This window comes from Bombus pascuorum, chromosome 16 (genome assembly GCF_905332965.1).
Source record: "Bombus pascuorum chromosome 16, iyBomPasc1.1, whole genome shotgun sequence".
Lineage (NCBI taxonomy): Eukaryota > Metazoa > Arthropoda > Insecta > Hymenoptera > Apidae > Bombus > Bombus pascuorum.
Genome location: NC_083503.1, coordinates 5,043,249 through 5,064,402, shown reverse-complemented (window position 1 = coordinate 5,064,402; position 21,154 = coordinate 5,043,249). Strand labels below are relative to the sequence as shown.

General features: G+C 33.3%; 2 protein-coding genes across 2 annotated transcripts; both read right to left on the bottom strand.

The window, feature by feature from the left end:
• Window positions 1–1,373: 1,373 nt before the first annotated feature.
• LOC132915341 (E3 ubiquitin-protein ligase XIAP-like) lies at window positions 1,374–2,488 on the bottom strand. The gene is made up of 3 exons (XM_060975144.1): window positions 1,847–2,488; window positions 1,680–1,764; window positions 1,374–1,564 (listed from the first exon to the last, which is right to left on the bottom strand). The coding sequence occupies exons 1-3, from the start codon at window positions 2,486–2,488 to the stop codon at window positions 1,374–1,376; spliced, it is 918 nt and encodes a 305-aa protein (XP_060831127.1).
• A 12,962-nt stretch (window positions 2,489–15,450) lies between these two features.
• LOC132915339 (E3 ubiquitin-protein ligase XIAP-like) lies at window positions 15,451–16,565 on the bottom strand. The gene is made up of 3 exons (XM_060975143.1): window positions 15,924–16,565; window positions 15,757–15,841; window positions 15,451–15,641 (listed from the first exon to the last, which is right to left on the bottom strand). Exons 1-3 carry the CDS (start codon window positions 16,563–16,565, stop codon window positions 15,451–15,453), a joined length of 918 nt encoding a protein of 305 aa, XP_060831126.1.
• Between the last annotated feature and the right edge of the window lie 4,589 nt (window positions 16,566–21,154).

Genomic DNA, 21,154 nt, shown 5'->3' with positions numbered 1-21,154 from the left:
GCCACCACGTTACAGGATACCTCCAAGAGCAATAATTTTCAATTCAGAAGAAGCAAAAATGTTTGTTTTACTGAAACATTGCGGATTAGATCTATATGTGCCTATATTTCTTGAACAATGTATCCATATATATATATACATATATATATATATATATATATATATATATATATATGTATGTATGTATGTATGTATGTATGTATGTATGTATGTATGTATGTGTAAAATTTTATTACAAATTAATATTGTAAATTTATTTTAGGTTGACATTGATTTGTTTATGACTTATAACTAATGAATGTTTAATTGAAATTGGTATAAAAAATGAAGCTGACAGAAAAGCTATATTCGAAGTGATTAACAGATCATAAAAAATCAGCGACGCAAAAGGAATTTATTACCTTTTATTAATTATATCTAATTATATATCATTATTTTATTTGTTGTATACTAAAGCTGTTTTAATGTATAAATTTAAAAATATAATATCTTATGTTATAGCATATTAGTGTTATTTCTTATGCCAGCTTAGTACACTTAAGAACACATATGATACATTTCATTCTTTGCTTATAAAGATACATTTACATACATTCAAATACGAAATGGCTGTAAAATTGTTGTATTCTTGATATGTGATAATACTTTATTAATAAGTACACTTTTTTTTGCTTTAGGATCATGCGGAATTGAACGCACATTTAGACAATCACTCAATTCGCTATTCTTCATTTGATCTAACTGATTTATCTTTTCCATTGTCACCGCAATATTGTTTTGATACTATTTAGTAAATTATATAATAATTGTATGTAATTTTAACTTAATCATACAGAAATTAGAAACATAAATATGTGTATACTGGATAAAGATGAGCTACTGTCTTTATCAGATTTAGCCCTTGATAGTTTCTCCTTTAGCGTTAAATGTTTTTGTCTTTGATCTTTTTCTTGCGGTAGCTATTTTTAAATAGAGAAGATTACAAGCGAAGCATAAAGAATGAAAGTACAATAAGAGAAAAAGTAAGCTATGACTTTTATGATTAGAAATATATATGTATAATACAGTTTCATTTTACTAACAATAAGGGGAATAAAACAAGGAACAATTAGTTAGATTACTAAAAAATAAGTTAACTTTATTCAGGTAAGAGAAGATACATGACTCAGATTAATGTTTAATTAAGTAACAGTTAAAATAAAAGAAAAGTCAAAAATATACAGAAAAAACGTATAAGATTAGATTAATAATATGTTTCTATTTGCATATTATCACACATTTTAATATTACGTTTTAATGTTTTAATATTTGTTAAAAATTATTATTATTTGTACATAATTACATATATATATATATATATACAAGTGCATGCGTTAAGCAGAAGCTATACGAACTACAGCTTTAACTTCTTCCCGGCAAATTATGCATTTCAGAAAAGCAGGGGCGCAATAATTACATGTTGCGAGATGTCCGCAAGGTAGGAATGCAATTGTTGCTTCTCGTCTCATGCAAACTTTACACGATCGAGCATCCTCCAATTCCTGATTTTCTTGTTCCAGAGCAGCTAAAATAGTAAATAGTATATTTAAATATAATATATATTACAAATTTGTTATACGTATACGGATTTCATACAAATTAAAGAAAAAATGATCTGTGTTTTTATTTTCACTACTTACCACATTTCTCAACGAGAGTCATCTCGTCAGTTTCATTTTCATCATGGGATCTCTCATGATTGCCAACTGTAGTTTCTATTCGTGCCTGTAATAAATATAATGTACATAAGTATATATTGGAATTATTAATTATACATATGGTTCAGGGTGTAAGTTTTTCTACTTACTTCTGTAGGAGTTTCGTAGAAGTCTTGGCCTGTTACATTCTTAATATATTCCAAACCCCGTGCTTTGATTGTATAACAACATCCAGGAGACGAAATTGCATGTCGATTCCACGGATCTTCTCCTGGACTCCAATTGTCCATAGCAATTCCACAATGGTGACAGACAACCGTATCATTTACTCCGTTGAAGTAGAAGCCTGCATCGGCTAATTCTTCACTTTTTATATGTGTATTAGGCCATGTTGCGAATGTGCCTAATCTGGATTCGTAAGTATCATATTTCGAATTTGCTTCTTTGCTAACTGTTCTTGATCCCAAGCGGCTCTGTCTTTTCATTGGCACATTGCCGCAATTTTGATTGCGGACGAATCCGCACTCTGGTGAATATGCCTTGTGAATTTGCATGGGAGTATTAGGCTCTAAACGGTAATTTAACTTCACTTGACACACGAAACATTTGATTGTATTCGATGTGCCCGTATAAAAGAATCCTGCTGCTGCAAGGGGAATGGCAACATATACAGGCCAGTTTCGAAAAGTCAAGAGTCTTGCTGTTTCAAAACGAAGATCACATCGTTCTTGAATGCCACGCGACGTCGATGGAACCGACGACATTGGATTAATCGTTTGCATCGGCAACATTTCTGATACTGACGACGTCGTACGAATGAACCACACGAACTATTCCACTCTTACAGTAATACTGAACCTTGAATCTTAAACCTTGCTGCTAGGACGTGCCTATTTTATACAGTGATCCCTTCATCCCACTATAGGGCACTGTGCAAAGTGCGCAAGTTGTCGACCAATCAAATGTCACTGATGCTCCACCCCTTACCGTACCGCAATGTACCGTACTATAGTAGTAGTAGAAGAGTAGAAGGAAAATATCTGTGCTAAAAATTATTAATCATCGCGGAACATGATAAAATTATTTTTACAAATAAGTATACAATTTTTTCAACGTGTGAAACATCTCACACAGGGTTTCTGCAGGAAAATTCAACAGTTTGTAAGAATTTATTAATTTATTTTGAGATAAAGTTCTCTCGCGATGCGAATAATAAGACGCCGTAGCATTATGTTATATTATATTTTATCTATCATATCATGTCACTTGTCACTTTTCGCAAATGTTCCTTACCTTTGGCAACAATATACCATAGTTTGGCGCTAAAATTGTTAATTGCGTATGCACTAGATGATAGTAAAAACGAAGATTAAAGCTATTAATTATTAAAGCGATACACTTAGCTTGAAAAGCAATTAAATCTTGAAAAATATCGAGGGGATCGTTCTCGTTTGACAAATGCGAAAAAAAAGTATCGACGAAGTAAAACCATTGAAATAGACGATGCCTATGTTTTGTTACCAACAATCCTGAAATTGCTAAAATGAGTGATCATTCTCATTATTGAACGTCTGATATCTAGTGTTTATATTCGTGTTCAATGTAGCGGCGTATCTACGGTATCCGATTTCGCTTGTTTTTTCTTTAATTTTCTTTATTTTTCTCTAGCATTTTGCATTTTATGCATATTCGGTGGCAAAGATTCTTAGGGCCACAAGTGAACGTTCTAAATTTCCCATTTTTGTTGTATCTTGCTGCATGTTTCTAATTCCTAAGAAAACAGGTAGTTGAATTTCAAAAGAAAAATCTTTCCATATATAACGGTTCTATAATAACGGGTGCGTTTCTTATTCGCTTTATCTCTCCTAAGAAAATTCAGCTATTATGCTAAACATTCTATGATTGTATGGAATTTTCGTTAGCCTAAATGAGTTTTTCTCCAATACAATCGAGTGGAAAGATATGTTTTCTAAAGGTGACGAATGAGCAGATAATTTTATTCTCCTGCCTTTCCTGCCCGTATGTCTTGAAGGAAACCTCTTTATGATTAACGTCCAACGAGCCTCTATTGAATATTTGCATCAACTTCGAAGCGATACGAAGCTTTTACATTGTTGTACTTTGAAAAAATAAACTGTTATTATACTTTGAAAAATAAATTATACCGCATATCTCCTATTACGAATTATTAAATTTGATTTCCTTCACAGGACTTTTCAGATCTGTGTATACAACTATGCCTACGACTACGAAACAAGTTCTTCTGCTCTTTTCTTCTCTTATCAAAATGTAACTTTCCTAATCAAAATAATATATATCCATTAGAAATAGAAAAGGATACATCGAATATTCTTCTCCTTTTCTCTCTCTCTCTCTCTCTCTCTCTCTCTCTCTTTTATTTTCACTGTCTCTTATTAGAATTCTGTAATTCATACCAGGGTCGGTGTGACCTTTTGTGGGGCCAACTTCAAAAATTTATTATACATATATATAGATATCGCAATCATATATCGTCTTTGGTACTTTTCGCAAAAGTTCCTTGCAACAATATACCATCGTGTGGCACTAAAAGTGTTAATTGCGTATGCACTAGATGATAGTAAAAACGAAGATCGAAGCTATCAATTATTAAAGCGATACACTTAGCTTGAAAAGCAGTAAAATCTTGAAAAATATCGAGGGGATCGTTCTCGTTTGACAAATGCGAAAAAAAAGTATCGACGAAGTAAAACCATTGAAATAGACGATGCCTATGTTTTGTTACCAACAATCCTGAAATTGCTAAAATGAGTGATCATTCTCATTATTGAACGTCTGATATCTAGTGTTTATATTCGTGTTCAATGTAGCGGCGTATCTACGGTATCCGATTTCGCTTGTTTTTTCTTTAATTTTCTTTATTTTTCTCTAGCATTTTGCATTTTATGCATATTCGGTGGCAAAGATTCTTAGGGCCACAAGTGAACGTTCTAAATTTCCCATTTTTGTTGTATCTTGCTGCATGTTTCTAATTCCTAAGAAAACAGGTAGTTGAATTTCAAAAGAAAAATCTTTCCATATATAACGGTTCTATAATAACGGGTGCGTTTCTTATTCGCTTTATCTCTCCTAAGAAAATTCAGCTATTATGCTAAACATTCTATGATTGTATGGAATTTTCGTTAGCCTAAATGAGTTTTTCTCCAATACAATCGAGTGGAAAGATATGTTTTCTAAAGGTGACGAATGAGCAGATAATTTTATTCTCCTGCCTTTCCTGCCCGTATGTCTTGAAGGAAACCTCTTTATGATTAACGTCCAACGAGCCTCTATTGAATATTTGCATCAACTTCGAAGCGATACGAAGCTTTTACATTGTTGTACTTTGAAAAAATAAACTGTTATTATACTTTGAAAAATAAATTATACCGCATATCTCCTATTACTAATTATTAAATTTGATTTCCTTCACAGGACTTTTCAGATCTGTGTATACAACTATGCCTACGACTACGAAACAAGTTCTTCTGCTCTTTTCTTCTCTTATCAAAATGTAACTTTCCTAATCAAAATAATATATATCCATTAGAAATAGAAAAGGATACATCGAATATTCTTCTCCTTTTCTCTCTCTCTCTCTCTCTCTCTCTTTTATTTTCACTGTCTCTTATTAGAATTCTGTAATCCATACCAGGGTCGGTGTGACCTTTTGTGGGGCCAAATTCAAAAATTTATTATACATATATATAGATATCGCAATCATATATCGTCTTTGGTACTTTTCGCAAAAGTTCCTTGCAACAATATACCATCGTGTGGCACTAAAAGTGTTAATTGCGTATGCACTAGATGATAGTAAAAACGAAGATCGAAGCTATCAATTATTAAAGCGATACACTTAGCTTGAAAAGCAGTAAAATCTTGAAAAATATCGAGGGGAACGTTCTCGTTTGACAAATGTGAAAAAAAGTATCGACGAAGTAAAACCATTGAAATAGACAGTCGACTGCGAACCTCCGAGCCAAACGGACCTCTCAGCCCTAAAAAAAAAAAAGGGACAGCTGACCCAGACCCGAACAGTGCGCGCGCCAACTAGACAATCTTTCGCGTAGAGAAAGTCTAAGTGGAAAAAAAAAAAAAAAGAGAAAAAAGTGACAGAAAGTGGAAAATTGATTAGTGACACCATCGCTATAAATAGGGAAAAAAAATAATAACAACAAAATAAATAAAAAAATAGGCGACATCGATAATGAAGCAGAAAGCAAAAAAACGGAACCCTCCGTAATCCCAACAAAAAAAACAAGTAAAAGAAAAGCAATCTCGCCAAAAACGGACAAAGAAAACAACATTAGCATAAGACTTTCCGCGCAAAAAACGCGGAAACTCAACCCACAACCAAACCTAGTGGGAAGGTCCAAAAGACTACCAGACAACCCGGAAAACACAGAAGAAGATCTCGTTCTAATCCAAAAAGAGAACAATACACAAGATCCCACCATCAAAGAAAGCAAAACCATGAAAACTACAAGAAGCCCTCCCTCACCAGTGATACCAACAAAAAACAGATTTGAAGTGTTACAAACACAGGAAACCACCATACCGCAACAACAGAATCACACTCAAACAACATCAACAAAAGAATCAACAATACAAAATGCGATCGTGGAAGCCATAAGAAAGAAGAACAATGAAATGCGAATCAAAGCAAACAGGAGGACTACGTCCACATTGGGAACACCACACACCCAAGAAAAATCAAACAACACACGAACAAACAGCCCCCTCGCCCCACCTAGGAGGCCGCCGACACCACAAAATCAACACACTCATCTGATCAAACCAAAAGAGCAACCCCCACCGACAAAGGCACCGAGGGAACAAGCACAACAGGAACAGCCCACCAACCACCCCACACAGGAACAACAGGACGCCCCCTCACCCACAAAAGGTAACAGGCCCCCGCCAATCAACATAACTCATCAAGACCCAAAAGACACCATTGCTCTCTTACAAGACGCGCTCAAAATCAAAAACTTTCACATTAACAGAATACACGCGAACAAACACGCTCTATACCTACATAATCTAAGCGACTACGTTAAAGCAAAAGAATTACTGATAACAACAAACACAACGTTCTACACATACACACCAAAAGCACAAAAACATCACACGTTCCTATTAAAAGGACTAGACATTAACCTTACAGAGACAGAAATACTAGAAGACTTACAAGCATTAAAAATAGACGACATACAGTTTACGAAAGTATCGCGCTTCTCGACAAGAAAGTCAAGGGAAAGTAACAGACTGCTCCCAATATACATAGTACAGGTATCCCCCAATAGCAACGTCGTGAAATTACAAAAAATAAATAGACTAAGCTACTATAAAATAACTTGGGAAAAAATAAGAAAAAATGACATTACCCAATGCCACAAATGCCAACGATTAGGCCACACAGCACAAAACTGCAACCTAATCTACCGCTGTGTAAAATGCACCGAGCCCCATGGCCCAGGCGAGTGCAAAATAAAAAAAGACGATACAATCACAAAGGATAAAATATTCTGCGTCAACTGCAAAAGCTACGGACACCCCGCGTCATACAAAGGGTGCCCCAAAATCATAGAGCTGCGACAAAAACTTTCAGAAAAAATTAAAAAAGACAAAGAAACAAAAAACAAACGACTAGAACAGATAAGCCGAAAATACACCCCAGAACTAAAGTTCTCGGACGCAGTGAAACAACAAGCAAGACCAAAGCAGGAAATCGAAAACCCCCCTCACACAATAAACCCAAAACTAGATTCGCGGGCAAACCAAATCCCAATTACAACCGAGATCATCCCTCAACAAATAATATTAAACGCCTTCGAAGATTTTAAAAAATGTATCATCCAAGCACTAAATCAACAACAAATACAACTCAACGAATTAAAAAATGCAATATCATCGCACGAAGACAGGTTCAACACCATCTTCAACTCCTTAGATATCGAAGTCGACAATTAACCAAAACACACCAAACCAACAAACACAACATAAAACATCCAAATTAGATTTAAAACACCTGAAAATAATTGCAATAAATGCAAACTCTCTAATCTCAAACCAAAAAAGATACAGTATGCTAACCCTAATAAACAAAGAAACCCCCGACATCGTACTCATCTCAGAAACAAAACTGAACAAAAGACACAAAGTATCCTTCAAAAACTACTCCATAATAAGACACGACAGACCAAACGCTATCCAAGGAGGAGGAACGGCAATCCTCATAAAAAACCCCCTGAAATTCAAAGAAATCCAAAACGACAAAATAACAAATTTTAAAACCCTGGAGACGACAACCATAAAAATAAAAATAAACAAAAAGGAAAACTTACTCATCACCGCAGCCTACGCATCCTACGGAAACGAAAAAGAATTTAACGACGAATTCAATAACCTCTTCGAACTTTTACAGCTCGACAAACAAGAAAACTTCCACATAATAGCCGGCGACCTTAACGCAAAACACACAAGCTGGAAAAACCCACTAAACAATACGAGAGGAAACTTCATCAGAAACTGGCTAGACAATAAAAGCATACACTACAAAACAAACCTTTACAGCTCCGAGCTACCCTCCTACCCAAAAGGAGGCTCATACCTCGACATATGCCTAACAGATGCGCGACTAAAAATCCAAAACTTACGACCAAATAACACGCTCAAAACCCTAGACTACGACAGCGACCATAAAGCCATACTCTTACAGATAAACAAAAACACATCCGACTACCTAACACTTGAAACACAAACCGAAACCCCCAAGTACAACTACAAAAAGACAAACTGGAAAAAATTCCAAAAACTACTCGATCAGAAATGCGACCTAAATATCTACAACAACGTCAACCTAACAAACAGACAAATCGACACATACATAGACGAAATCGAAAAACACATACAAAGCGCACTCCAAAAATCCGTCCCAACCTACAAACAAAAAAACTCCTGCGATCTATATATCAACAACAAAATAAAAGAACTACAACGAGACAAAAGCTACATACTCTCCAAAATAAACAATATAAAACACAACTACTCTTACGACAAAAGAGAGGAATTAGAATACCTAAAATACCTACTACACAAAATAAAATTACAACAGAAACAAGAATTCGCAAACTCTATAAACCTCTACTGGTCAAACAAAATAAAAAATATCTCCAAAAACGACTCAGCCAACATGTTCCCACAAATAAATCAAATCTTCAGACCGAAAGAACAAAACCCCAGCACTCCGCTCAAATTGCCCCCAGAGAAAGCTCCCCTCATCCAAGAAGCAGGTATAGAGATACACAACACCAGCAAAGACACCGAGAATAACTTCATAATAACTAAAACAACAGAAAAACCAGACATCATAGGCACCCACTTCTCCAAAACACATACCCAAAACGAACACATGGGCCGAGAAGAATTAAACAGAATCATCATCGCAGAAACGAACAAACTCAAAAACGAAATAGAACAAGACATAACGCTAAACAAAACAGTCTGCACGTTCTCAAACGAAAACAGCTCAGACAATCCCAAACAACCAGAAACAGAAATAAATTACTTTACAAATTATAACCAACTAAACAAAATCTTCGCCAAGCTAAATAATAAAAAATCCTCCGGCTTCGACGGCATCCCGAACATCTCACTTAAGCACCTACCAAACAAAATAAAATGGTACTACACAGTAATATTCAACAATGCGCTAAACAACGCATACTTCCCGAAAAAGTGGAAAAAAGCCAAAATAATAGCAATCACAAAAAAAAATAAAGACGGCTCATCACTCACAAACCTACGACCAATAAGTCTCCTCCCCAACATAAGCAAAGTATTTGAAGTAGTCATCAATAACCCCCTAACTACATTCTGCAAAAAAAAAAACATTATACCAGAAAACCAATTTGGCTTCCGACACAAACACTCCACACTACACGCGACAAACAAACTCACGTCAGACATCTGCTGGGCACTAAACGCAAAACAACGAGTAGCCGCCTGCTTAATAGATCTCGAAAAAGCCTTCGACACAGTCTGGACCACAGGCCTCATTTATAAATTAATAAAAAAAAACTTCCCGAGATACTTAATCAAAATAATATGGGACATGATTACAAACAGAACATTCCTAATGACCGAGGACTCCCATACATCGAACAAAGAATTCACCATAAAAAACGGACTCCAACAAGGAACTGTAAACTCCCCGCTACTCTTCAACATATACAACAGTGACATATTAAACCTGTTCGACATGAACAAATCTACCCACAAACGCTCCATAGCCTTCGCAGACGACCTAATCATCTACGTAACAGGCCGCAAAACTAAAACAATAAACACAGACCTCCAAGAACTATTCGACAAAATCAATGATTACTACCACACATGGAAACTAAGAATTAACGCAAACAAATGCGAAAGCATACTGTTCAAACCCAAAACCAGCGAAATCGGCCCAGCAGAAAGAAAACACTGCAAAAATTTCCAATTAAAAGAAAAGTCATCCGAAGAGACAATCATACCACACAAAAACTGCGTAAAGTACCTAGGCATAAACATAGATGACAAACTAAATTACAAACAACACATAGAAACCCAACTCGCCAAGGCCAATAAAGCATTCTGGAGATCAAAGAGACTATTTTACTCGAAACAGCTCAAGAATAATGTAAAAACATTATGCTACCAAGCTCTAATTAGACCAATTATAACATACGGTTGCCCAATCTGGTACAACATACCAGCATCGCTAATGGAGAGAATCCGCGTTTTCGAAAGAAAATGCATTAGAGCTTGCCAAAATGCGTACAGATCCGAACAGAGCGGATACAAAAAATATATAAAAAACAAAAAAATCTACGACCTAGCCAACATTCACCGCATTGACTGTCACATACTAAAACTAGCAAGAAATCATTTCGCACAAGCGTCAAAAATAAAAGAAAACAGCCTAATCTTCAGCGGCTTATACCCAAACGTACAATATTACAAAAACACAATGAAAACAGGCTACATCCCCCCAGAAGCGTTCCTATACCTAGACGAAAAAAATTACCTCCAAGACCAAAACAATATCCCGATAATTTTCCACATAAAAAGAAAAATAGGGATAAAAACGATACTCTACGAGGAAAACCTAAACGGACTGACTGCAGACACCAGGTGGAGGTACAACATGGCCCTCCCCCAAAAAGACACTAAAGACAAACACAGAAGAAACACAAAAAAATATTGGTGGATTCCAAACCCATAAGAAAATATAAGTGAAAACTACCAATTTGACAAAAAAAAAAAAAAAAAAAAACCCATTCTACCACCGTATAACCTAGATGTAAATACTGTAAATATGTAAATACTATAAACAATTGTAAATAATATAATTTAACACCCCCCTCCCCTTCCCACTCATCCCCCCCCCAAAATCCCACAACGCATAAAAGTAATACACCGAGGAGTCCTGTTTTGCGGCCAAGTTTCAGGACAAAATACAACACACACAAGAATACACAAAAATCACGCACCAAGGCGACTTAAACCCAAAAAAAACAAAAAAATAAACGCAAAAACCTAAAACCCACGACACATATTAGACCATGGCTACGTCGTACGGACGCGTATCGGTACTTTTGCCTAATCCACCCTACAACCGAAATTCATTGTTTATTGTGAATAACATACACATGTAATACTCATCTTCTTGGACAATAAACGTTATAAAAAAAAAAAAAAAAAAAAAAAAAAAACCATTGAAATAGACGATGCCTATGTTTTGTTACCAACAATCCTGAAATTGCTAAAATGAGTGATCATTCTCATTATTGAACGTCTGATATCTAGTGTTTATATTCGTGTTCAATGTAGCGGCGTATCTACGGTATCCGATTTCGCTTGTTTTTTCTTTAATTTTCTTTATTTTTCTCTAGCATTTTGCATTTTATGCATATTCGGTGGCAAAGATTCTTAGGGCCACAAGTGAACGTTCTAAATTTCCCATTTTTGTTGTATCTTGCTGCATGTTTCTAATTCCTAAGAAAACAGGTAGTTGAATTTCAAAAGAAAAATCTTTCCATATATAACGGTTCTATAATAACGGGTGCGTTTCTTATTCGCTTTATCTCTCCTAAGAAAATTCAGCTATTATGCTAAACATTCTATGATTGTATGGAATTTTCGTTAGCCTAAATGAGTTTTTCTCCAATACAATCGAGTGGAAAGATATGTTTTCTAAAGGTGACGAATGAGCAGATAATTTTATTCTCCTGCCTTTCCTGCCCGTATGTCTTGAAGGAAACCTCTTTATGATTAACGTCCAACGAGCCTCTATTGAATATTTGCATCAACTTCGAAGCGATACGAAGCTTTTACATTGTTGTACTTTGAAAAAATAAACTGTTATTATACTTTGAAAAATAAATTATACCGCATATCTCCTATTACTAATTATTAAATTTGATTTCCTTCACAGGACTTTTCAGATCTGTGTATACAACTATGCCTACGACTACGAAACAAGTTCTTCTGCTCTTTTCTTCTCTTATCAAAATGTAACTTTCCTAATCAAAATAACATATATCCATTAGAAATAGAAAAGGATACATCGAATATTCTTCTCCTTTTCTCTCTCTCTCTCTCTCTCTTTTATTTTCACTGTCTCTTATTAGAATTCTGTAATCCATACCAGGGTCGGTGTGACCTTTTGTGGGGCCAACTTCAAAAATTTATTATACATATATATAGATATCGCAATCATATATCGTCTTTGGTACTTTTCGCAAAAGTTCCTTGCAACAATATACCATCGTGTGGCACTAAAAGTGTTAATTGCGTATGCACTAGATGATAGTAAAAACGAAGATCGAAGCTATCAATTATTAAAGCGATACACTTAGCTTGAAAAGCAGTAAAATCTTGAAAAATATCGAGGGGAACGTTCTCGTTTGACAAATGTGAAAAAAAGTATCGACGAAGTAAAACCATTAAAATCGACGATGCCTATGTTTTGTTACTAACAATCCTGAAATTGCTAAAATGAATAATCGTTCTCATTGTTGAATGTCTTTATATTCGTGTTCAATGAAGCGGCGTATCTACGGTATCCCATTGCTCTCATTTCGCTTGTTTTTCGAATTTTTCATTATCTTTCTCTAGCATCTTGCATTTTATGCGCCTTAGGCACCAAAGATTCTGAGCTGGAAATCTAAACTGGCTTTTGTCGAGATAAATGTCATGTTGGTATCATCACTGGTTCCTAAATCCAGATTTGGTACAACTGCTTGCGATTCTCTTCTGTTTTCCCCCGTCCGTCACGTTTGTTTTTATCTGCGTAACCAATGTATCGTAAATGGTTGTGCAAGGTGGTGAAATACACAGCATACGAAACTAATTAGTTTATTAATCTGTATGAATCAATTAAATATCAAAAGCAAAACCAATGTAATAACAGCTTTAAACGGCATCTGAAAAACGATAACATCCAAGGAAACAACTTGCGATTTAAAGAGTCGTATATGGAAAAATTCAAAGGTTTATTATAAATTGATATAAAAGGATTACTCTGAACATTTGTCAATGATTTTCTATGCAATAATGTAATAATTCTATATAATAACGTTCTCTGTTAATGTTGTGCACTATGTTGTAAGCTTTTCTATATTTGCTTATCAATGAAATTTAAATTGACTTGTGTTGCAACTGTCTACCCTATTCTATAAATTATTTCAAGAAATGTAAGTATAGCAGCTGTTTCTTCCATGTTTATGTAAAAAGGTATTATATGAGTTTTCAAGTAACCGATACTTTGTGACCTCATTATTTTGTTTAACAAAACTTCAGCTGATTAATGTTTTTATAAATTAAAAATTTTAAAAATTTACAGCTATTGAAAATGTTTATTTTAGGATTTACTACCACTGCACATTTTTTCACGATATTGTACATCAATACAATCTGTTTGTCTTTTTGTACAGTTCCCCAGATCTAGCAACATGCAGACCTTCGTTAAGACCTTAAGAGGGAAAACTATTACTCTTGAAGTGGAAGTTTCTGACACAATAGGGAATGTGAAAGCTAAGATCCAAGAGAAAGAGATTATTATTACCGCCAATGCCAGAAATCCACAATGGAAACATATACAAAATAACTAGGATATTTTAATTTAACCGTATGGCTTGCAAAGATTACAGTCCATTCGGTCACAAGATTTAAATATTAAAGTAAAGACAAAGAAGATCCTGATACTAGTCTTGAATATGTGCTTGAATTTAGTCCATTGCGCCAACAAAATGTTCCTCCAACTATGAATGATGAAAATGTATTTGGGGAAAATAAACCAACGCCACCACGTTACAGGATACCTCCAAGAGCAATAATTTTCAATTCAGAAGAAGCAAAAATGTTTGTTTTACTGAAACATTGCGGATTAGATCTATATGTGCCTATATTTCTTGAACAATGTATCCATATATATATATACATATATATATATATATATATATATATATATATATATATATATATATATATATATGTATGTATGTATGTATGTATGTATGTATGTATGTATGTGTAAAATTTTATTACAAATTAATATTGCAAATTTATTTTAGATTGACATTGATTTGTTTATGACTTATAACTAATGAATGTTTAATTGAAATTGGTATAAAAAATGAAGCTGACAGAAAAGCTATATTCGAAGTGATTAACAGATCATAAAAAATCAGCGACGCAAAAGGAATTTATTACCTTTTATTAATTATATCTAATTATATATCATTATTTTATTTGTTGTATACTAAAGCTGTTTTAATGTATAAATTTAAAAATATAATATCTTATGTTATAGCATATTAGTGTTATTTCTTATGCCAGCTTAGTACACTTAAGAACACATATGATACATTTCATTCTTTGCTTATAAAGATACATTTACATACATTCAAATACGAAATGGCTGTAAAATTGTTGTATTCTTGATATGTGATAATACTTTATTAATAAGTACACTTTTTTTTGCTTTAGGATCATGCGGAATTGAACGCACATTTAGACAATCACTCAATTCGCTATTCTTCATTTGATCTAACTGATTTATCTTTTCCATTGTCACCGCAATATTGTTTTGATACTATTTAGTAAATTATATAATAATTGTATGTAATTTTAACTTAATCATACAGAAATTAGAAACATAAATATGTGTATACTGGATAAAGATGAGCTACTGTCTTTATCAGATTTAGCCCTTGATAGTTTCTCCTTTAGCGTTAAATGTTTTTGTCTTTGATCTTTTTCTTGCGGTAGCTATTTTTAAATAGAGAAGATTACAAGCGAAGCATAAAGAATGAAAGTACAATAAGAGAAAAAGTAAGCTATGACTTTTATGATTAGAAATATATATGTATAATACAGTTTCATTTTACTAACAATAAGGGGAATAAAACAAGGAACAATTAGTTAGATTACTAAAAAATAAGTTAACTTTATTCAGGTAAGAGAAGATACATGATTCAGATTAATGTTTAATTAAGTAACAGTTAAAATAAAAGAAAAGTCAAAAATATACAGAAAAAACGTATAAGATTAGATTAATAATATGTTTCTATTTGCATATTATCACACATTTTAATATTACGTTTTAATGTTTTAATATTTGTTAAAAATTATTATTATTTGTACATAATTACATATATATATATATATATATATACAAGTGCATGCGTTAAGCAGAAGCTATACGAACTACAGCTTTAACTTCTTCCCGGCAAATTATGCATTTCAGAAAAGCAGGGGCGCAATAATTACATGTTGCGAGATGTCCGCAAGGTAGGAATGCAATTGTTGCTTCTCGTCTCATGCAAACTTTACACGATCGAGCATCCTCCAATTCCTGATTTTCTTGTTCCAGAGCAGCTAAAATAGTAAATAGTATATTTAAATATAATATATATTACAAATTTGTTATACGTATACGGATTTCATACAAATTAAAGAAAAAATGATCTGTGTTTTTATTTTCACTACTTACCACATTTCTCAACGAGAGTCATCTCGTCAGTTTCATTTTCATCATGGGATCTCTCATGATTGCCAACTGTAGTTTCTATTCGTGCCTGTAATAAATATAATGTACATAAGTATATATTGGAATTATTAATTATACATATGGTTCAGGGTGTAAGTTTTTCTACTTACTTCTGTAGGAGTTTCGTAGAAGTCTTGGCCTGTTACATTCTTAATATATTCCAAACCCCGTGCTTTGATTGTATAACAACATCCAGGAGACGAAATTGCATGTCGATTCCACGGATCTTCTCCTGGACTCCAATTGTCCATAGCAATTCCACAATGGTGACAGACAACCGTATCATTTACTCCGTTGAAGTAGAAGCCTGCATCGGCTAATTCTTCACTTTTTATATGTGTATTAGGCCATGTTGCGAATGTGCCTAATCTGGATTCGTAAGTATCATATTTCGAATTTGCTTCTTTGCTAACTGTTCTTGATCCCAAGCGGCTCTGTCTTTTCATTGGCACATTGCCGCAATTTTGATTGCGGACGAATCCGCACTCTGGTGAATATGCCTTGTGAATTTGCATGGGAGTATTAGGCTCTAAACGGTAATTTAACTTCACTTGACACACGAAACATTTGATTGTATTCGATGTGCCCGTATAAAAGAATCCTGCTGCTGCAAGGGGAATGGCAACATATACAGGCCAGTTTCGAAAAGTCAAGAGTCTTGCTGTTTCAAAACGAAGATCACATCGTTCTTGAATGCCACGCGACGTCGATGGAACCGACGACATTGGATTAATCGTTTGCATCGGCAACATTTCTGATACTGACGACGTCGTACGAATGAACCACACGAACTATTCCACTCTTACAGTAATACTGAACCTTGAATCTTAAACCTTGCTGCTAGGACGTGCCTATTTTATACAGTGATCCCTTCATCCCACTATAGGGCACTGTGCAAAGTGCGCAAGTTGTCGACCAATCAAATGTCACTGATGCTCCACCCCTTACCGTACCGCAATGTACCGTACTATAGTAGTAGTAGAAGAGTAGAAGGAAAATATCTGTGCTAAAAATTATTAATCATCGCGGAACATGATAAAATTATTTTTACAAATAAGTATACAATTTTTTCAACGTGTGAAACATCTCACACAGGGTTTCTGCAGGAAAATTCAACAGTTTGTAAGAATTTATTAATTTATTTTGAGATAAAGTTCTCTCGCGATGCGAATAATAAGACGCCGTAGCATTATGTTATATTATATTTTATCTATCATATCATGTCACTTGTCACTTTTCGCAAATGTTCCTTACCTTTGGCAACAATATACCATAGTTTGGCGCTAAAATTGTTAATTGCGTATGCACTAGACGATAGTAAAAACGAAGATTGAAGCTATTAATTATTAAAGCGATACACTTAGCTTGAAAAGCAATTAAATCTTGAAAAATATCGAGGGGATCGTTCTCGTTTGACAAATGCGAAAAAAAAGTATCGACGAAGTAAAACCATTGAAATAGACGATGCCTATGTTTTGTTACCAACAATCCTGAAATTGCTAAAATGAGTGATCATTCTCATTATTGAACGTCTGATATCTAGTGTTTATATTCGTGTTCAATGTAGCGGCGTATCTACGGTATCCGATTTCGCTTGTTTTTTCTTTAATTTTCTTTATTTTTCTCTAGCATTTTGCATTTTATGCATATTCGGTGGCAAAGATTCTTAGGGCCACAAGTGAACGTTCTAAATTTCCCATTTTTGTTGTATCTTGCTGTATGTTTCTAATTCCTAAGAAAACAGGTAGTAGAATTTCAAAAGAAAAATCTTTCCATATATAACGGTTCTATAATAACGGGTGCGTTTCTTATTCGCTTTATCTCTCCTAAGAAAATTCAGCTATTACGCTAAACATTCTATGATTGTATGGAATTTTCGTTAGCCTAAATGAGTTTTTCTCCAATACAATCGAGTGGAAAGATATGTTTTCTAAAGGTGACGAATGAGCAGATAATTTTATTCTCCTGCCTTTCCTGCCCGTATGTCTTGAAGGAAACCTCTTTATGATTAACGTCCAACGAGCCTCTATTGAATATTTGCATCAACTTCGAAGCGATACGAAGCTTTTACATTGTTGTACTTTGAAAAAATAAACTGTTATTATACTTTGAAAAATAAATTATACCGCATATCTCCTATTACTAATTATTAAATTTGATTTCCTTCACAGGACTTTTCAGATCTTCTGCTCTTTTCTTCTCTTATCAAAATGTAACTTTCCTAATCAAAATAATATATATCCATTAGAAATAGAAAAGGATACATCGAATATTCTTCTCCTTTTCTCTCTCTCTCTCTCTCTCTTTTATTTTCACTGTCTCTTATTAGAATTCTGTAATCCATACCAGGGTCGGTGTGACCTTTTGTGGGGCCAACTTCAAAAATTTATTATACATATATATAGATATCGCAATCATATATCGTCTTTGGTACTTTTCGCAAAAGTTCCTTGCAACAATATACCATCGTGTGGCACTAAAAGTGTTAATTGCGTATGCACTAGATGATAGTAAAAACGAAGATCGAAGCTATCAATTATTAAAGCGATACACTTAGCTTGAAAAGCAGTAAAATCTTGAAAAATATCGAGGGGAACGTTCTCGTTTGACAAATGTGAAAAAAAGTATCGACGAAGTAAAACCATTAAAATCGACGATGCCTATGTTTTGTTACTAACAATCCTGAAATTGCTAAAATGAATAATCGTTCTCATTGTTGAATGTCTTTATATTCGTGTTCAATGAAGCGGCGTATCTACGGTATCCCATTGCTCTCATTTCGCTTGTTTTTCGAATTTTTCATTATCTTTCTCTAGCATCTTGCATTTTATGCGCCTTAGGCACCAAAGATTCTGAGCTGGAAATCTAAACTGGCTTTTGTCGAGATAAATGTCATGTTGGTATCATCACTGGTTCCTAAATCCAGATTTGGTACAACTGCTTGCGATTCTCTTCTGTTTTCCCCCGTCCGTCACGTTTGTTTTTATCTGCGTAACCAATGTATCGTAAATGGTTGTGCAAGGTGGTGAAATACACAGCATACGAAACTAATTAGTTTATTAATCTGTATGAATCAATTAAATATCAAAAGCAAAACCAATGTAATAACAGCTTTAAACGGCATCTGAAAAACGATAACATCCAAGGAAACAACTTGCGATTTAAAGAGTCGTATATGGAAAAATTCAAAGGTTTATTATAAATTGATATAAAAGGATTACTCTGAACATTTGTCAATGATTTTCTATGCAATAATGTAATAATTCTATATAATAACGTTCTCTGTTAATGTTGTGCATTATGTTGTAAGCTTTTCTATATTTGCTTATCAATGAAATTTAAATTGACTTGTGTTGCAACTGTCTACCCTATTCTATAAATTATTTCAAGAAATGTAAGTATAGCAGCTGTTTCTTCCATGTTTATGTAAAAAGGTATTATATGAGTTTTCAAGTAACCGATACTTTGTGACCTCATTATTTTGTTTAACAAAACTTCAGCTGATTAATGTTTTTATAAATTAAAAATTTTAAAAATTTACAGCTATTGAAAATGTTTATTTTAGGATTTACTACCACTGCACATTTTTTCACGATATTGTACATCAATACAATCTGTTTGTCTTTTTGTACAGTTCCCCAGATCTAGCAACATGCAGACCTTCGTTAAGACCTTAAGAGGGAAAACTATTACTCTTGAAGTGGAAGTTTCTGACACAATAGGGAATGTGAAAGCTAAGATCCAAGAGAAAGAGATTATTATTACCGCCAATGCCAGAAATCCACAATGGAAACATATACAAAATAACTAGGATATTTTAATTTAACCGTATGGCTTGCAAAGATTACAGTCCATTCGGTCACAAGATTTAAATATTAAAGTAAAGACAAAGAAGATCCTGATACTAGTCTTGAATATGTGCTTGAATTTAGTCCATTGCGCCAACAAAATGTTCCTCCAACTATGAATGATGAAAATGTATTTGGGGAAAATAAACCAACGCCACCACGTTACAGGATACCTCCAAGAGCAATAATTTTCAATTCAGAAGAAGCAAAAATGTTTGTTTTACTGAAACATTGCGGATTAGATCTATATGTGCCTATATTTCTTGAACAATGTATCCATATATATATATATATATATATATATGTATGTATGTATGTATGTATGTATGTATGTATGTGTAAAATTTTATTACAAATTAATATTGTAAATTTATTTTAGGTTGACATTGATTTGTTTATGACTTATAACTAATGAATGTTTAATTGAAATTGGTATAAAAAATGAAGCTGACAGAAAAGCTATATTCGAAGTGATTAACAGATCATAAAAAATCAGCGACGCAAAAGGAATTTATTACCTTTTATTAATTATATCTAATTATATATCATTATTTTATTTGTTGTATACTAAAGCTGTTTTAATGTATAAATTTAAAAATATAATATCTTATGTTATAGCATATTAGTGTTATTTCTTATGCCAGCTTAGTACACTTAAGAACACATATGATACATTTCATTCTTTGCTTATAAAGATACATTTACATACATTCAAATACGAAATGGCTGTAAAATTGTTGTATTCTTGATATGTGATAATACTTTATTAATAAATACACTTTTTTTTGCTTTAGGATCATGCGGAATTGAACGCACATTTAGACAATCACTCAATTCGCTATTCTTCATTTGATCTAACTGATTTATCTTTTCCATTGTCACCGCAATATTGTTTTGATACTATTTAGTAAATTATATAATAATTGTATGTAATTTTAACTTAATCATACAGAAATTAGAAACATAAATATGTGTATACTGGATAAAGATGAGCTACTGTCTTTATCAGATTTAGCCCTTGATAGTTTCTCCTTTAGCGTTAAATGTTTTTGTCTTTGATCTTTTTCTTGCGGTAGCTATTTTTAAATAGAGAAGATTACAAGCGAAGCATAAAGAATGAAAGTACAATAAGAGAAAAAGTAAGCTATGACTTTTATGATTAGAAATATATATATGTATAATACAGTTTCATTTTACTAACAATAAGGGGAATAAAACAAGGAACAATTAGTTAGATTACTAAAAAATAAGTTAACTTTATTCAGGTAAGAGAAGATACATGACTCAGATTAATGTTTAATTAAGTAACAGTTAAAATAAAAGAAAAGTCAAAAATATACAGAAAAAACGTATAAGATTAGATTAATAATATGTTTCTATTTGCATATTATCACACATTTTAATATTACGTTTTAATGTTTTAATATTTGTTAAAAATTATTATTATTTGTACATAATTACATATATATATATATATATATATACAAGTGCAT

Coding starts and splice junctions, on each gene's coding strand:
- LOC132915341 (XM_060975144.1), bottom strand. CDS start 2,488: ATGTTGCCGATGCAAACGATTAATCCAATGTCGTCGGTTCCATCGACG. Junction 1,765..1,846: donor TCTACGAAACTCCTACAGAA/GTAAGTAGAAAA, acceptor TATTTATTACAG/GCACGAATAGAAACTACAGT. Junction 1,565..1,679: donor GACTCTCGTTGAGAAATGTG/GTAAGTAGTGAA, acceptor TTACTATTTTAG/CTGCTCTGGAACAAGAAAAT.
- LOC132915339 (XM_060975143.1), bottom strand. CDS start 16,565: ATGTTGCCGATGCAAACGATTAATCCAATGTCGTCGGTTCCATCGACG. Junction 15,842..15,923: donor TCTACGAAACTCCTACAGAA/GTAAGTAGAAAA, acceptor TATTTATTACAG/GCACGAATAGAAACTACAGT. Junction 15,642..15,756: donor GACTCTCGTTGAGAAATGTG/GTAAGTAGTGAA, acceptor TTACTATTTTAG/CTGCTCTGGAACAAGAAAAT.